This window comes from Podarcis melisellensis (assembly GCF_964234715.1).
Source record: "Podarcis melisellensis genome assembly, chromosome: 8".
Lineage (NCBI taxonomy): Eukaryota > Metazoa > Chordata > Lepidosauria > Squamata > Lacertidae > Podarcis > Podarcis melisellensis.
In genome coordinates, this window is record NC_138540.1 from 3,373,840 (window position 1) to 3,389,725 (window position 15,886).

At 45.0% G+C, this 15,886-nt stretch overlaps 1 protein-coding gene across 1 annotated transcript in view; it reads left to right on the forward strand.

The window, feature by feature from the left end:
• PROM2 (prominin 2) overlaps nt 1-15,886 on the forward strand; it is a 41,191-nt gene that overhangs the window by 21,543 nt on the left and 3,762 nt on the right. Inside the window, exons 13-21 of the mRNA XM_081921287.1 lie at nt 2,000-2,091; nt 2,548-2,632; nt 5,235-5,381; nt 5,534-5,605; nt 7,204-7,296; nt 8,257-8,310; nt 11,255-11,335; nt 13,122-13,190; nt 14,146-14,235. Coding sequence (XP_081777413.1) covers nt 2,000-2,091; nt 2,548-2,632; nt 5,235-5,381; nt 5,534-5,605; nt 7,204-7,296; nt 8,257-8,310; nt 11,255-11,335; nt 13,122-13,190; nt 14,146-14,235 — 783 coding nt within the window. The remainder of the gene's footprint in view (nt 1-1,999; nt 2,092-2,547; nt 2,633-5,234; nt 5,382-5,533; nt 5,606-7,203; nt 7,297-8,256; nt 8,311-11,254; nt 11,336-13,121; nt 13,191-14,145; nt 14,236-15,886) is intronic.

Sequence of the window (15,886 nt, forward strand, 5' to 3'; positions counted from 1 at the left end):
TGTTTTCCCACTGATGTAACAAAGCTGCAGAAGCTTCTTGGGGGCTGGACCAGGAGGGCAGGCAAGAAACTAGTTCCCCTGGCAAATACCCGTTGTTGCCCAACCCACAATTGCCTGTTGATGCTTAACCTGCACTGCTGTAGCCAGTTGCTCCCTGAAAACGGCCCTCCTTCTGCATTAGTGAGGCTGGGAACCCCATTCACAAAAACTTGCCATCCTATCCATGCTTAGCTCAGGATTCCAGCCTTTGCTGAGCACAAAGTCCTGCGCAGCCAAGATTGGCCTTTCCTCTCCTTCTCCCTCTGGCTTTCTCTGTGTGTCACCCAGGAGAAGGTGCCTGCCATGCTGTGTAGAATGATCCAATTAAGCTATCTCTTGGCCCTCTTCATTCTTTCGCCCTCCGGCACAACGGGCACAAGGAGACCATGCCAATGAATTAATTAAATCTCATCAAATCACAATTAACACTTGATCTGCATCTAAAATGGAAGTGCCTGCCACTGCCTTTCAGCCAACTGCAGGAAGAGGGGTGGAGGGAAGCAAGCAGGCCAGGGATTTCTTTTGTACTTAGAACTCACAAAGTGGAGCAGAGATATCGGATTACTGTCAGCATGGCCAAAACTCTCCCAGGCAACCCTGCTCAGTAAATCCTTTGTACTGTACTTGGAAAAGTGTTACAGTAATGGCTCAAAACAGCAAAGAGTCCTGTGGTACGAGAGACACTGTCATTTATACAGGCGTAGAAAACCTTCTTGAGCCCAAGAGCTGTATTCCATTCTGGGAAAGCTTTGGCAGGCCACGTCCAGTGACGGGCAGTGCCAGAGGCAAAAGCGGGCAGAGCAACAAATGGGCATGTTAGCTTTGCCCAGTAGGCTCGTTTCTACGCACACCCCTCCCTCTCCTCCACCCAGGCAAGGAAGAGGCACGATCAGTTCCAGGACATCTTTCAGCCAAGGCAAGAAAGGAGGGTGTGAAGCAGGACCAGAAAGGTTGGGGAGAGTAGGAGCGGCCTGAGCAGAGTTCAGATGTCCAGGAGGGCTGCATTTGGTCCCCTGGCCTGAGGTTCCCGACCACCAATACATAGATATTTAGTTCAAAAAAGTCACCTTCAAAGGCAGCTCCACGTTGAGTGCATTGCAGTAGTCCAAGTGGGAGATAACCAGAGCATGCAGCACTCTGGGGAGACACTCTACAGGCAGGCAAGGTCTCAGCCGGGAAAGGTCTCAGCCGGCATACCCAATGGAGCTGGTAGACAGCTGCCCTGGACACAAGAACGGGTATTATGTGGGACCTGTGGCAGTTCCAGTTCCACACATGCAAGCGGCCAAGTGGGCATATATGGGGTGAGGTGATCTCACAGGTAAATTGGCCCCAAGTTGTTAAGGGCTTTCTGTACTAATAGTAACACCTTGAGTGTTGTCCAGTAGCAAACTGGCAACCATTCCAGCTCTCTGAGCACAGATATTATATGCTGACAAAGCCTCACTCCTAGATAGAGATATTTAGCATAAGATTTTGTGGACCAGATCTCACCTCATCAGTTACACACAATTGGTGGATTGATGAATTGCTGGAAGATTGCAGTCACTTTTACATCAAACATTGTGGGGAAATATGCCAACAGCAGAACAGCACCAGTGCAAGAGGATGACTCTCTCAGGAGTTTGTGGGAAACTTTGTGGCTGGCAACAGAGAAGATTCAGATTAGGTTCTGCTGTGGAAGGAGATGTGGCTACATATGGCTCCTGTCCCAACGGCCAGAAGCGCCGTCCAAGTCCTTTGGCAGGAGTGGGCCAGGCCAGTGGGCAGCAGGAGCTCAACCAGACATGGTCTTCTCCAAATAGGTGTTCTTGCAGTCAAGGGCTGGAAGAAGCAGGAGGCCAACTGTTGTGGGCCTCTAGAACTAGCTGGAAAATGGATTTCTAAGGCTCATCCCTGCCCTGGTCTGTTAGTGTTAATTGGCTCTAAATGACGTTTTGCTCCTCTTTCCAATCTCCAGTTCATCGACATGCCTGGCAACTTGCCTCCTTCCATGAATATCACTGAGCACCTTGGCCTGAAGAAGAGCCTCAAGATCACTTCTGCTTATCAGTGAGTGTACCTGCTGTCAGGCCACTCAGGGGGCACTTGAGTACACAGGATATTTGGGGCTCTGTCCTTGCTTCCTACCGAGATGACTCTAGAGCAAGGCCAAGAGCGTTGTTGATCCTAAGGAGCTAAAATTAAGGCTCCTTTGAGCAATACTAATCCACCTTCTATTTTGTGGTTTAGCAGGCAGGATTTGTTTGTTTATTTAAGCATTTTCTGCTTTCCTTCTTGGAATGTTTGTGCGTTGCTGAGTGGTTCCCTGTAAATAAGATTGCCACATCTCCAGATGTGATGTGATTTGGAGAATGGTACCCGTGTTTTTGAAAAGTGATGTGAGCAACAGCTAAGAGCACACATTGAGTGGGATGGAACTATCAAGCAAGCCAGCAATATTGTGGGATGCGGAAAGGGGAGGGAAGGAGGGAGGCCTGGTCAACCTGTTTCCACTCCTTATTTCAGGCAATGTAAGAATGGGGCTGGTCTCTGGGAAGTTCTGCAGCTGGAGGACAATTACACCCTTGACAAATATGTCCAAGTTTCCAAGGTAAGATGGTCCCTCTGCTGAACTTACATCTCTTCTTCTCCCACTCAGTCACAGAGCCTCCATGTCATCACAAATCTTCAGGTGACTGTAGCAGCTCTCATTGCTGACGGCTGCTACAAGCACCCTTTTGGCTCCTCTCATAGCACTACTGCTATCCACATGCCTGTTGGCTCATCCTGCCTCCCCCCCCCCCTTTCTCCTTCCTCGCTGCTGCTGCACAACAAATCCAGACACCACTAGAAGCCAAGTGAGTGAAGTAGTGAGTGGCCCCAGTACTCCGGAATGTCTCCCGTTTGAAATGGCTGTAAGATGGAGCCATAAAAAAACCTTAGTTGCACTCTGCCCTCAAATTATGTCACTAAGGTAAATTGTGCAGATCCACCCAGTTGACATGTGTTTGTTTCAAGCTGCATAATTGCAGTATTTGGGAAAATATGGCTTTTTGTTGTTTGGCGTTAAACAAGCAAACAGGAAACTTCCCCATGTACTCATCCCATGGAACACCAGAGGTGTCAGATCTGGCTGTGATGAGTCACGCCTCTGTTTGCCTCTGTTTACATCTCAGTCAGGTTGCAGCTCCTCATGAGGCTGCCACTGAAGATCATTCAGGCATTTCAGCTGGTTCAGAAAGTGCAGCCAGGATGTGAACTTGGGCAAGTTACAGGAAGCACATGCCTACTAAGTAGGGCTGGCCCTACCATTAGGCAGAGTGATGTAATTTCCTTTGGTGTCTGTTCCTCTTGAACCCCTGGCCATTCTCCTCGGTTGAATACCAGGCGTCTGTGTGCCACAAGAGTAAGTCCATCTCATTTCCACGCAGAATTTTAAAGGAAAATCCATTTGAGATGCATGCGGAAACACACAGTTGCAGTTATTTATCCAAGGTACTTATGAGGGCTACATCGCTGCCTCCATTTGTATAAAATGCTTTCCCCCCTTTTAAACTTTTAAAAGTAGTTAATCCAGCCACCCACAGCCTGGAGCGCCAGCACACAGGGATTCTTGCTGCCATATACGTAGCACATAAATACAGCAAGTGCCCCTGGGAGCAGCTGATCGTGTTCCATCACTCAGGAGGAATTGTATAGGAAAAAACAGGGCTGCCCCCATGTTTCTTCTGTACAATTACTGAGTGCCATTTTTGCAATTAAATTAAAAATCTTATCTTATTTTTATAGGGTTTTATTGTTAAGGTTATTTTGATTCTTCTAATTTATCATGCATTGTATTTTGTTGTTTGTCACCACAGGCATAAAAAAAATCAAATACAAGGTTTAAATGTAATTAGTAAACAAGCACTTTGTTTTGTTTGACCAAAAATGAACTTTGGGACTGCCCCCGCCCCCTCAGATAAGCCACTTCTTCTTGCATAGTTTATTAATTTTGACCACAAAACCAAATTTTGGTTTAATCTTTGCATAATCTCTGAACGTAATTCAGGGTTCACTGAAACTACTCCCATGAGACTTGGACTCAAATTAGGTGTTATGAAGTGTCCTGTGATTATTTCCTCCATTTAAAAAACAACCAAACCCTAACACTCAAAGCAGGCTCAGCAAGGTGCAAGTCTAAGCAAAAGAAGGAGAGGCTGCTTAACCCTCTTTAGTCCAAGATGCTTTCTCAGTTGGATAAACATTGGTTGTATCCAGTGCTAGTTACACTCAGAGTAGACCCACTGAAAGTAATATACTGTACATGGCTAGCTATGGTCCATTAATATCAACGGGTCTACTCTGAGTAGAAGTTAGCAAGATGCAGTCCTTGGGGTTCCTGCATTTTTCTCCTCATGGGTAAAAATAGCAGCTTGGGAGGGTACTTCTGAGCTGGAAAATGACTGGAGGGAGAGGAGTAAGGCACCTCTACCTGCCTAGACTTTCCCCACTCAAACCTTTAGATTATCTAAGCCAGGCTTCCTCAGCCTCAGCCCTCCAGATGTTTTGAGACTACAATTCCCATCATCCCTGACCACTGGTCCTGCTAGGATCATGGGAGTTGTAGGCCAAAAACATCTGGAGGTCCAAGGCTGAGGAAGCCTGATCTAAGCAGTTTTGGATTAAGAAAAGAAAATTGTAGGAGAGCATATAGAATGGAGGGGTGGGAGGCTGGAGCTGGCCAGCAATAATCCAGTACAATCGCATCTTACATAAGGGTTATGTTCCAGGGATGGGGCATCTATGCAAAAGCATTATACTTGAGCCACCCTCTTGGAACCACGCCCATGTGACTATCCTTATCTTTCCAGATCTGTGCACCAAGCAGCTTCTAGCACAGCATGTTAGAATTTCTGCAACAGGCAGAAAAAAAAACATTGAGTGGTCTGCCAAGACCCTCAGCAATTTTCAAGTGGTCCACCATGGGGTAGAGTTTGGGAACTTCTAGCCTAGGACAATCCCCTCTGCTGCTTTCTGCCCTCACCTGGCCCTTGAAGGGAGTGCTTTGCTCCTTGGGCTACAGGAAGCTGTGGAGAGGTGGCAGGAGACTCAAGCAAGCAGTCATGGGTTGCAGTGGAGCCTACCTTGATTCTGCTCTTTGGGATTTCGGATTCTCTTTTGGATTTAAGTCATGGTGCTCACTTATGCCACCTTCCCGCCTTTTGCTGCAGTATACTGCAGAGTTTCAGAAGCACTTGGACAATTTCAATATCCGCTTTGAAGACATCGTCTTGTTAAATGCAGAAGGGAAGAAGGACTTGGAGACTTTCCGAGACAGCAGGATTGACCGGGTAGACTATGCAGAGTTCAAAGCAGAGGTGAGAGGGATTGTATGGGAAGCAAAAGCCTTGTATGTCTCTTGTTTCTTCTATCAGCTGCTGAGAATATTATTTGGGGATGCTTTGAATACTTGAAAATAATATTATAGCAATGCTAAGTGTTACTCTTACGGCTACTCTTTTTTTTCTAGATGCACAACCCTGTAGTGAGGACAAACATTCAAGATTTGGCAGTGGAACTTGAGAGACTTAGCAAGGTTCAGGTAGGTATCCTCAACTTTACTGAGGCCTCATCTGCACTGTACCTTTAAAGCAATATTTCAACACTTTAAGCAGTTACGACTTCCCCCCAAGAATAATGGGAGCTGTAGTTCTTTATGGGTGCAGAAAGATGAGAAGACTGGAGGGGAGGCCTGATAAAGATGGCAGTTTAAGTTTTTTACCCCACTTCCCCAAGCACTATCAATGCACCAACTAACCTTATAGGCATTGAGAAAGAAATAAAGGAACATGCAGCCTGGCAAGCTATCGCCTTCTATCCAGGAATGGTAATGGCCATCAGGTAATGGCCGCTAAACAAAGAAAACTCCCAAAGAAATATGAAGCTATAACAAACTTTATCCTATCAGAAATGACTGCCAACTAGAAAAGTTGAGATGATCTATGTCAAGATTTAACTATGGAGGGGAGGGGAGCTATAGCATCAACTGAATCAAGCAGGGAACAGCTTACAGTGGCAATGAAAACAGCTGACAAAGCCTTTGATAAACAGGGCAATAAAATTAAGTAGCTTCCTTTGTATACAAGAGATGTTTAACTCACCTCAGGGTGCATGGTCTACTTGAATCAAATTTCCCACATGATACCAGAGGAAACATCAACTTGTCAGAGGCGATGTCAGGAAACTGGAACTTGCATACATACGATGTGGTTTTGAATTTTTTTAACCCATTTTGGGTTTTGGTATTTAAAGAGTTGAGTTTAATATACAAAATGGACCTACAACCTTCTCCTCAAATTGCTTTACTTGGAATAAGGGACACGTCTGCTCTAAAGAACTTTTAACGTCCCTTCTTGTGGCAGCACGTATGGAAATAGCCATGCAGTGGCCCCCTGCCTTGAGCTTGAACATTGAAGCATGCTACTCCAGAGCATGGACAAGAGCCTGGCTGAAAAGCTGATGTGCCAGAAGTGTGCGACCAAAGGGAATTCTAACCCTCACCTTTTCTATATTGTGTGGCAACTGTTTTGGGGTTGTGTGTGTCAAGAAGATTGTGTTTATAACCCACCGGGATTTCATGGTAATATGTGGAAACATCTTTTGGAGTGAACCATAAGAATTTGATCAGATATTTCTAAGCAAGTTGGTTGATGTGTTGCGAGTTATAGAATCAATGAATCATAGAATTGTACAGTTGGAAGGGGTCCCCAGGGTCATACAGTCCAACCCCCTGCAATGCAGAAATTTATATTTTATGTGTGATGTGAAAAATGAAAATTTATTTTTTCTTTTTTTAAAAAAGGGGTGCTGGAAGATGTTAGGTGCCCACCCTATTCCTTTCACAGAGCTACAGTTCTCAAAGTGATTTAACAATTGTTCCCTCTTTGCAGGGAAATCTGGGAATTGTAGCTCTGTGAGGGGAATAAGGAGTCTCATAACAACTCTTAGCACCCTTAACAAACTACAGCTCCCAGGATCCTTTGGGGGGGAGCCATGACTGAAATTGTGTCATAGTGCTTTGAATGTATAGTGTGGAAAAGGGTAAGGTTGCAAGGGGAGGAGGAAAGTGAATCAAGGGAGCTTTTCGCAAATTCCCACCCTTGCCCTCTATCCAATCTGAACTATTGGTGTTCCCTGCAGAACGACAGAGCCCTGTTAGAACGACTCACTGAGGAAGCTAGGAAGCTCAAGAATATTCAGAATACGAAGGTCCTCACAATGGAGGACCTTGTGGTAAGTGTACAATGTGTCACAGAAGAGAACCCCCCCGCCCCCGGGCCCCGGCTGAAGACGTCCTTGGTTTTCAGGCTTCAAGCTGAGGATGTGCTGAACCCCTGAACTGAATCTTTCCAGTCACCTGGGAGTAAGGTCCATTGAATACAATGGGACTTACTTCTGAGTAGACAGTGTAAGGCTCCATTTACAATATAGGAATAAACATTCCACACATATCCTAAAAAATGGCTGGCTGCTGAAGCATTGCAATTGAAGAATCTAAAGTGGATTGGGTACATTTTCCTTCAAAATTATAGGAAGGGCTATGTTTGCCAGTGCCAAAATTTCCTTCATTTGGTGCAGGTATTTTATTTTCAGTATAAACAAGAGTCCATTTTTGCACCTACACACACACACACACACACACACACACACACACACACACACGCAGCAAAGGCTCCTGTTTCCAAAAAGGACAGGGATGGGGATTCTGATCTCTCCACCACTTTTAATTGTTCTCCAAGATGTGGAGGGGAGGAAAAAGCAAAACCGGGACATTCTGGGGTCAAAACAGAAACTAGGATGGCTTCTGTAATTCCCGGACTGTCTCTGGAAAATAGGGACACTTGGAGGGTTTGCAATAGGCAGATTAGAGACTTTAAATAAAAACCTAGGAATGTGCTAAACTCCCTTGAAACATTTATTTAGTCTTAAAATTCCTCAGAAGTTTTGCCTGAGACAGTCCACGCTTCTCAAAAAAACTTGTTTTGCTTCATGAGTAAGCCAGTCATATCTCTAAGCCACACAAGGTGGCTTTGGCCCACATGAATTCTAGATGTGGAAAGTCTCCAAATTGTAGGCTGCAAATTTGGTTTTAGGTAAGATTAAAGTGAGAGTAGTGGGTAGAGGGTAAAGCAACAGATCATGAGGGGAATGGTTCTTCCATGGGGTATGATTCACCTGTTCATTTTCTTATAGGCAAAGCTGAAAGAAAGTGTCGATTACTTATCAACGCTGGGACCTGGCTTCCAGGTATTATTACAGGTTATACAGCTGGAATGGGGTTCTTTGGGGTGCTAAAACTCATTCTCCAAGAGAAGTCTCCAGGTCTGCACTATTCTAGTATGTCACCGGTAGTTTTAAATCTAGTTATTTATATAATACATAATATATATTAGCATGTTTCTGAAACCTCCAGATATATTCTTTTTGAGGTCGCTTGAAGGACCTTGCTAAATGTGAGTCAGCTTGCAAATTTAAACACAAGACTTCCTCTTTTTTCTTTTTATTTGTCTATTTGGGATTCAGAAATATTAGAATAATCCTATTAGAACCAACACACCAGAATCTGAATGAGTTCTGAAAAAAATTAACATCAGTGGGTGACCACATTGAAAAAATGCAACATATTGTCTTTTCAACGCTGCACTATCTTCCCTGCCTGTAGTTCTTATTGGTAGAAGCTGCATAGCCTTTGGTCACTTCCAGACTGTCACTGTTTTCGAGGTGGTGGTGGTGGTCTCAGTCGCATGCCAGCAAGTTCCAGTTGTGCAATTATAGCTGATTGGGCTGTCTTTCCCAAAAGATGTGTGTTTGCCATAAGGAAAGTGACGGGGGAATGTACTGGGAAGTGTGAAATAGCACTTGCTTGATGGAACATTACCTAATCTGCCCACAAACAGATCAGAATGGTTGTCTGGAAGTAACCTTTTTCTTGAAATACACATTTTATTTTAGTTTTAAATGTAAACTGGAAAGAATATCCACCCTTAGGTTTCTTCTTCAACAAATCTTGTGCAGCAAGGAGAAAAACAGTGGAATTCTCCAGGCAATTGGTTTATTGAGCATTCATCCAGCTTTGCTTGCACAAAGTTTATGTGCAGTTTAGATATAACAAGCACTTATTCTGATTTATTTGCAGGAAGGTTATATGGCACTACAATGAGCATCCTTCCTGCATTTTTCTTGATTTGCTCACAAGTTGTTTACAAGTCTTTCCGTTAGTCATTTGTTCATCTCACACTTTTCAATGTGTTTCACCATAGCTTTCTCAATTGCAAAACGTTTTTACTGTCTTAAAGTAGATTTGCTGATACTTGGACAACATGTCAACGTGTCTCTTTAATTGCACAAACCTATGTATTTGGCATGCGCTTGAATCTCTCCCACAAAATGCTGACATTCGGAAGACAGCTGATGTGTCCAGAGTGCCTGTGTTCCCTAAGCAGCTGCCTGCCCTGCAATTTCAGGCAGACACAGTCACTTGTGGAGCTGAGAGAAATTTAATCTGTGATCCCATTTCTAATTAGTTTATCTACTAATTAAATTAGTTAAAACTGGCAACCCTTTTGGGCAATCTGGAGCAGGTTTACTCATAAGCAACACACACTGAGTGCAGTGGGAATTACTCCCTAGCAAGTGTGTTTAAGATTGCAGCTCTGGCAAATTTATTAATGGCTAAGGGGTTTGTAATAATAATAATAATAATTTATTAATCATACCCCACCCATCTGGCTGGGTTTCCCCAGCCCCTCTGGGCGGCTTCCAACAAAATATTAAAATACAGTGGTCTGTTGAACATTAAAAGCTTCCCTAAACAGGGCTGCCTTCAGATGTCTTCTAAAAGTCTGGTAGTTGTTTTTCTCTTTGACATCTGGTGGGAGGGTGTTTCACAGGGCGGGTCCCACCACCGAGAAAGCCCTCTGCCTGGTTCCCTGTAACTTGGCTTCTTACAGTGAGAGAACCGCCAGAAGGCCCTCGGCACTGGACCTCAGTGTCCAGGTAGAACGATGGGGGTGGAGACGCTCCTTCATGTATACTGGACCGAGGTCGTTTAGGGCTTTAAAGGTCAGCACCAACACTTTGAATTGTGCTCGGAAACATACCCACCATCACTTTTAGCATAAATTGCTTATGCTTTTTGCTTTGTTGGTTCCTAATTTCCAAATTTTGTAGACATTGTATCTTTTCTTCCTTCTGGTATCTTCAATAACCAGCAAACTGGGCTTTGCACGTGTATTATCCATACCATCGCCATCTTGTGTATTAAAACCCCATTGAAAGGAACTCTTCAATTTCTGCGTATCTTTCTAAGCATCATGCAGTGCCTCTTTTACTCTTCATTAGAAGCCCTTGCTTCTATTTAATTCACCACTGAGGGATTTCAGAAAGCTCATTCTGTAACTTCATCTTTCAGGGATTGTGACTGTAACAGGGTAATGAAGTGTAATCTAAATTCCACCACAAGCATCTTGCAAAATTATGCACCAACTGGAAAGGTTGCTTGGGGGTATTGAACCATAATTACAGAGATAGGAAACTCCTTTCGATAAAAGAAAAGGTTCTGCATTTCCTTCATGTATATGTCAAATACAATATGTATTTTCTACACAGAAAGACTTTCCTGCTACAAAATAGTGTGAAGCCCATGTGTAGACTGTCATGTGTGCTGGGGTTCTATTATGTGTTTTTTTTGCTGTATTAGTGTGGGTGGTGATGGCTTGTGACCATGAAACACAAACACGTGCAACCAGCAGGCATGATGATCCACACCTGCCTTTGCCAACCTGGCACCCTTCAGGTGCTTTGGAGAACATCTGGAGGCACCAGGTTAGCAAAGGATGCATTGGAGGGAACCGAGGACGAAACTGCAAGAGGTTGTCACTCTCAGCAGCCGCCCTGTGCTCCTTGTCACTTCTACTTTCAGCCTGATTGATGGAGGGGAGGCCTGTCAGTGGCTTTGTACATCATACAAAGCAATGTTTCTGAATACCAGTTGCGGGAAACCATAGAAGGAGAGAGTGCTCTCGTGCTTGGGTCCTATTTGCAGGTTTCCCACAGGCATGTGGGTGGCCACTGTGGAAACAGGATGCTGGACTAGGTGGGCTATTGACCTGGTCCAGCCACCTTTTGTGATGCTCTTATCATCTGTCAGCACTCCCCAGATTGCTAAACCTTCTCCCTGCTTCCCCAACAGGCTCAGATAAACAATACCGAGTCTCAGATTGGCCTTATTGAGAAGATGTTCCCCATACAGACTCGGAAAATCCTAAGGCAGGTGAGTAGAAGGAGAGGTGATGGCATTATTCAGCATATTTTGTGGCTGTAACAGAGGGTGAAATATAGGTGTGCATTGGTGTGCAAGAGCAGCAGCGGTGCTATCAATTTACCTCCTTTGCTGTGGAAATGGTATGTCTGTCTTCAGCCAGAGGGCTGCTGCTCCACATGTCATTGTTCTAGGAGGCACACATGACACTGAGCACGTTCTGCAGCAAGGTAGGTCAAGTGAGCAGGAAACATGTCATGCATCAGGTGCTGCACACTTCTGAATTGCACCAGCATATCCTGCTTGTGAAGCCATATAATTAGCCACTGTGGGGAAGAGTACTGGATTAGATAGTGGGAGAGAAACTTGAAATTGAGACTGCCTAACTGGTGGCTTCAGAAACAAGACACCGACCAAAATCAGCATTTTTCTAAATTTTGTAATGCAGTTCTCCAGCCAAGTAATGTCTACAGAAAGGCATATACTAGGGTAAAGTGCATGAACATGCATAGTAGCAAAAATAACAAAAAATGTATTATATTACTGAAAGCTGTGTTGCAAAAATATGTATTTTGGGATAAATTCACAGTAAAATGAGTTTTTAACATTGACCCTTTTTTAATGGTAAATTGATGCTACAAGAATTAAATGTATGACTGCAAAGGTGAGAAACTGAAAGCAACTGAAATTTGTGTCTCCCTACTAGATGGGGGACGCAGGTGGCACTGTGGGTTAAACCACAGAGCCTAGGACTTGCCAATCGGATGGTCGGTGGTTTGAATCCCCGCAACGGGATGAGCGCCCGTTGCTCAGTCCCTGCTCCTGCCAACCTACCAGTTCGAAAGCACGTCAAAGTGCAAGTAGATAAATAGGTACCGCTCCGGCGGGAAGGTAAACGGCATTTCCGTGCACTGCTCTAGTTCACCAGAAGCGGCTTAGTCCTGCTGGCCACATGACCTGGAAGCTGTATGCCGGCTCCCTTGGCCAATAAAGCGAGATTAGCACTGCAACCCCAGAGTCGGCCACGACTGGACCTAATGGTCAGGGGTCCCTTTACCTTACTAGATGGGAGGAGGCCTATTATACTCATAGAACCTCTACAAAAGCTCTCAGGACCAGAAACACAAGGAAGGGGAGAATGGGAGGGAAGTGGCAAAGGTGTTGTTGACAGCAAGGGTGACCACCGTTGAAACCTCCCCCTGAATGGAAGAAAGGGAAGTGAGACAAGGAGGAAGAGAATAATAAAAATGCAAGGTTGGAAAGCAAGAGAAAAGTTTCTAGAAGTTTTCTTAAGGAAGAAAAACAGAAAGCCAGTTGGATGTTTGTAGGAAATGTGTGTGCATTAGAGGTAGAAGAAACCAGGACTGACCAAAGCTATATGCTGTGTGTTCTCAAAGCACACATGGGCTGTATGAAGCAGCACTTAGAGTTGCCAAGTGCATGTCAGCTGCCCCACAGATTTCTGTGGTATAAAACAGAAGCAGCTGAGTGACTCGTCCAGGGCCATTTAGTGAACGGATGGCCGAAAGGGGATTTGAACCTAATGCTGATCATTTGATGGCTGGAACTGTGTTAAAACACTTTTTGCAATTGGTAACACGTGCAGTCTGCTTCCAATAAATGTGAACTGCAACCTAGCTAACAACATATATTTGCAACATAATTTTTATGTAGGAGCAATCTTCAATTTGGAAGATAATGCATTAATTGGTGGAGGAACAGGGGTGGGGCATCTCTGATTACCCTCTTGAGAAGCACTGGTTGGAGTCCTTCAACCTGCACCTCTTTTCTCCTCCAGGAGCTGGATTGCTTTGTAAGGAAAGAGGTGGGGTATGTCTCACAGTACCTGAAATGGCTGAGGAGTGTGGTAAGTATGAGATTCTTTTGCACCCGAGTGGTGTCTCAGGAGTGAGATGGTGCTGAACAAAAGTGGCAGCAACCACTGGACAAACCTTGCCTTGGGGTGGGATGTTGATCAGGTGCATTAGAAGGGCAAGATGCCTGTTGTGGGAAATGCATCATGAGGGCAGAAGAAGGGAAAGTCGTGTATTAGTGAAATGGTCAGCTGGATGAAGCCAGCATAATTCAGGAAAGAAATTGCCTGCATGGAGGCCTCTGGGACTTATTGGAGGCTTGCAAATGCCAGTTGTTTATTAATTGAGATTTTTAATTAATTCACCAAGTCTCAAGTTGTAGTTTAGGCAGAAGTAGGTGGGCTGCTTACCAGTAGTGATAGGGGTGAGGTGATAGGGAGATTAGCACAGTGCTAACACACCAACAGGAGCACCAGATTGGTTATGCCATGTGTTTGCACCACTGCAACTACCCTACTGCCTCGTCTCTTCCCCTTTGCCTCCTGATAAATAACAAGGACCTACCTGCTGGGAAGCTGGTATTAGTGGATATGCTTCACCTGGTAAGCAGTTTCTGAGTTTGGGTGAAAAAAGAGTGTAAGAAATCTACTCACCTGTATTCTGTCTCTGACCACTTCCATTCCAGGTGACCTGTTTTTAAAGCAGTGATTACAATTTGTTTGTGGGTTATGGGATGCTTCAACAAGCAATTGTTATCCCTCACTATCCAGTGCATTACGCCCTCATTTTCCTTAGCACAAATATCCAGGTGTGTTTTTTTTTGCGGGGGGGGGGGGAGGTTTGTTGTACAAGAATAACAACTTTAATAGTGTAAGCTGAATTTGTCAGTATGTGATTGAATCCTGCCCCCAAATAGTGACAGTCTGGAAGCGCCCTGTGAGCCTCATTCTCCATGCACTGCTTAAACAAGTTGTGATATGCGCAAGCAATTCTCCTTTTCCGTTCCAGCTAACTGAGGATGTTGCATCCTGCAAACCCTTCTCCACTGCTCTAGACAATGGCCGGGTGATCTTGTGTGATCGTATTGCAGATCCCTGGGTAAGTGCTCCAGATAGTTCTTCTACTGTCTAAAATTTGCTGGCCCTCTTCCTCTTTGCCTTTTGCTTGATGTGTTTCCTCAGATCCAGGGTGTGGCTAATCAGGCCTCCCCGCTTGGCCTGTGAGGTTGTGACAGGGCAGGTAAGGACAGGGCTAAGGACCCTCTGCAGGCATGCCAGGATTAGGGCCCCCACATCCTCTGGACTCCCAAGCAGGGGCTGCAGCCACTCCTAGCAAAGCCCTAGCCTGACTCACTATTGCTATTGTTTTCCAAAGAAGTTGGAGCATTATGGCTGACAGCAGGGAGTCTCTCTCAGCATCTAACGCCTCTGCTCAGAGACCTGCACTGGTTACGGATTCAGTGTGCTAGTATAGAAAGCCCTTAACAACTTGAAAGCAGTTTACCTGCGAGATTGCCTTTCCCCCACATGCACCTGCTTCAATCTGAGGAACTGCCACCATTTCAGGTTCCACATAATACTCCTTATGAATACTCCTTATACCGTCGTCTACTACGACGGTAGAGTCAAGGCCAGCCTTGCCGTCAAACTGATAAGGGAGAGAGCTGTGTTCTTGTTTTGCATTTGCTCAACGGCTGAAGTTTATGCATTTTAGCTAAGGAGAAATGGGGATTTTGGTGCAGTTTAAAAGCTGCCTGCACAGTCAGTTTTGGGGTTTGGGAAACCCATTCCTTCACTTACACAGTTGCAAAAAATTGATCTTTCAGTATAGCAGAGCCCTTTTTTCTTTAGGCATACCTATCCAGACATTCTAGGACGTGGGTGGCACTGTGGTCTAAACCACAGAGCCTAGGGCTTGCCGATCAGAAGGCTGGTGGTTCAAATCCGCACAACGGAGTGAGCTCCCATTGCTCGGTCCCTGCTCCTGCCTACCTCCTGCTAGTTCAAAAGCATGTCAAGTGCAAGTAGATAAATAGGTACCGCTCCGGCGGGAAGGTAAACAGTGTTTCCATGTGCTGCTTTGGTTCGCCAGAAGCGGCTTAGTCATGCTGGCCACATCACCCGGAAGAAGAAGAAGAAGAAGAAGAAGAAGAAGAAGAAGAAGAAGAAGAGTTTGGATTTGATATCCCGCCTTTCACTCCCTTTAAGGAGTCTCAAAGCGGCTAACATTCTCCTTTCCCTTCCTCCCCCACAACAAACACTCTGTGAGGTGAGTGGGGCTGAGAGACTTCAAAGAAGTGTGACTAGCCCAAGGTCACCCAGCAGCTGCATGTGGAGGAGCGGAGACGCGAACCCAGTTCCCCAGATTAGAGACTACCGCTCTTAACCACTACACCACACTGGCTGTGGAACGAAGCTGTCTGTGGACAAACACCGGCTCCCTCGGCCTATAGAGCAAGATGAGCACGCAACCCCAGAGTCGTCTGAGACTGGACCTAACGGTCAGGGGTACCTTTACCTTTATCCAGACATTCTGGCAGCAGAAGTAGTGTTTTAATCTGATTTTAGCTTATCATTGATTATTTTTTGAACGCTTTAAACAGCTGCTTTCAACAGTTTATACTGACAATTTTACTGTTCTATTTCTTTTGTAAGCCACTTTGAGGTTTCTCTTGACAGCCAAAGGGCATATGAATTTTATGAAAGAAGGGAATACTGTATGAAAGTAAACTTTTCATTTGGCGATCTGC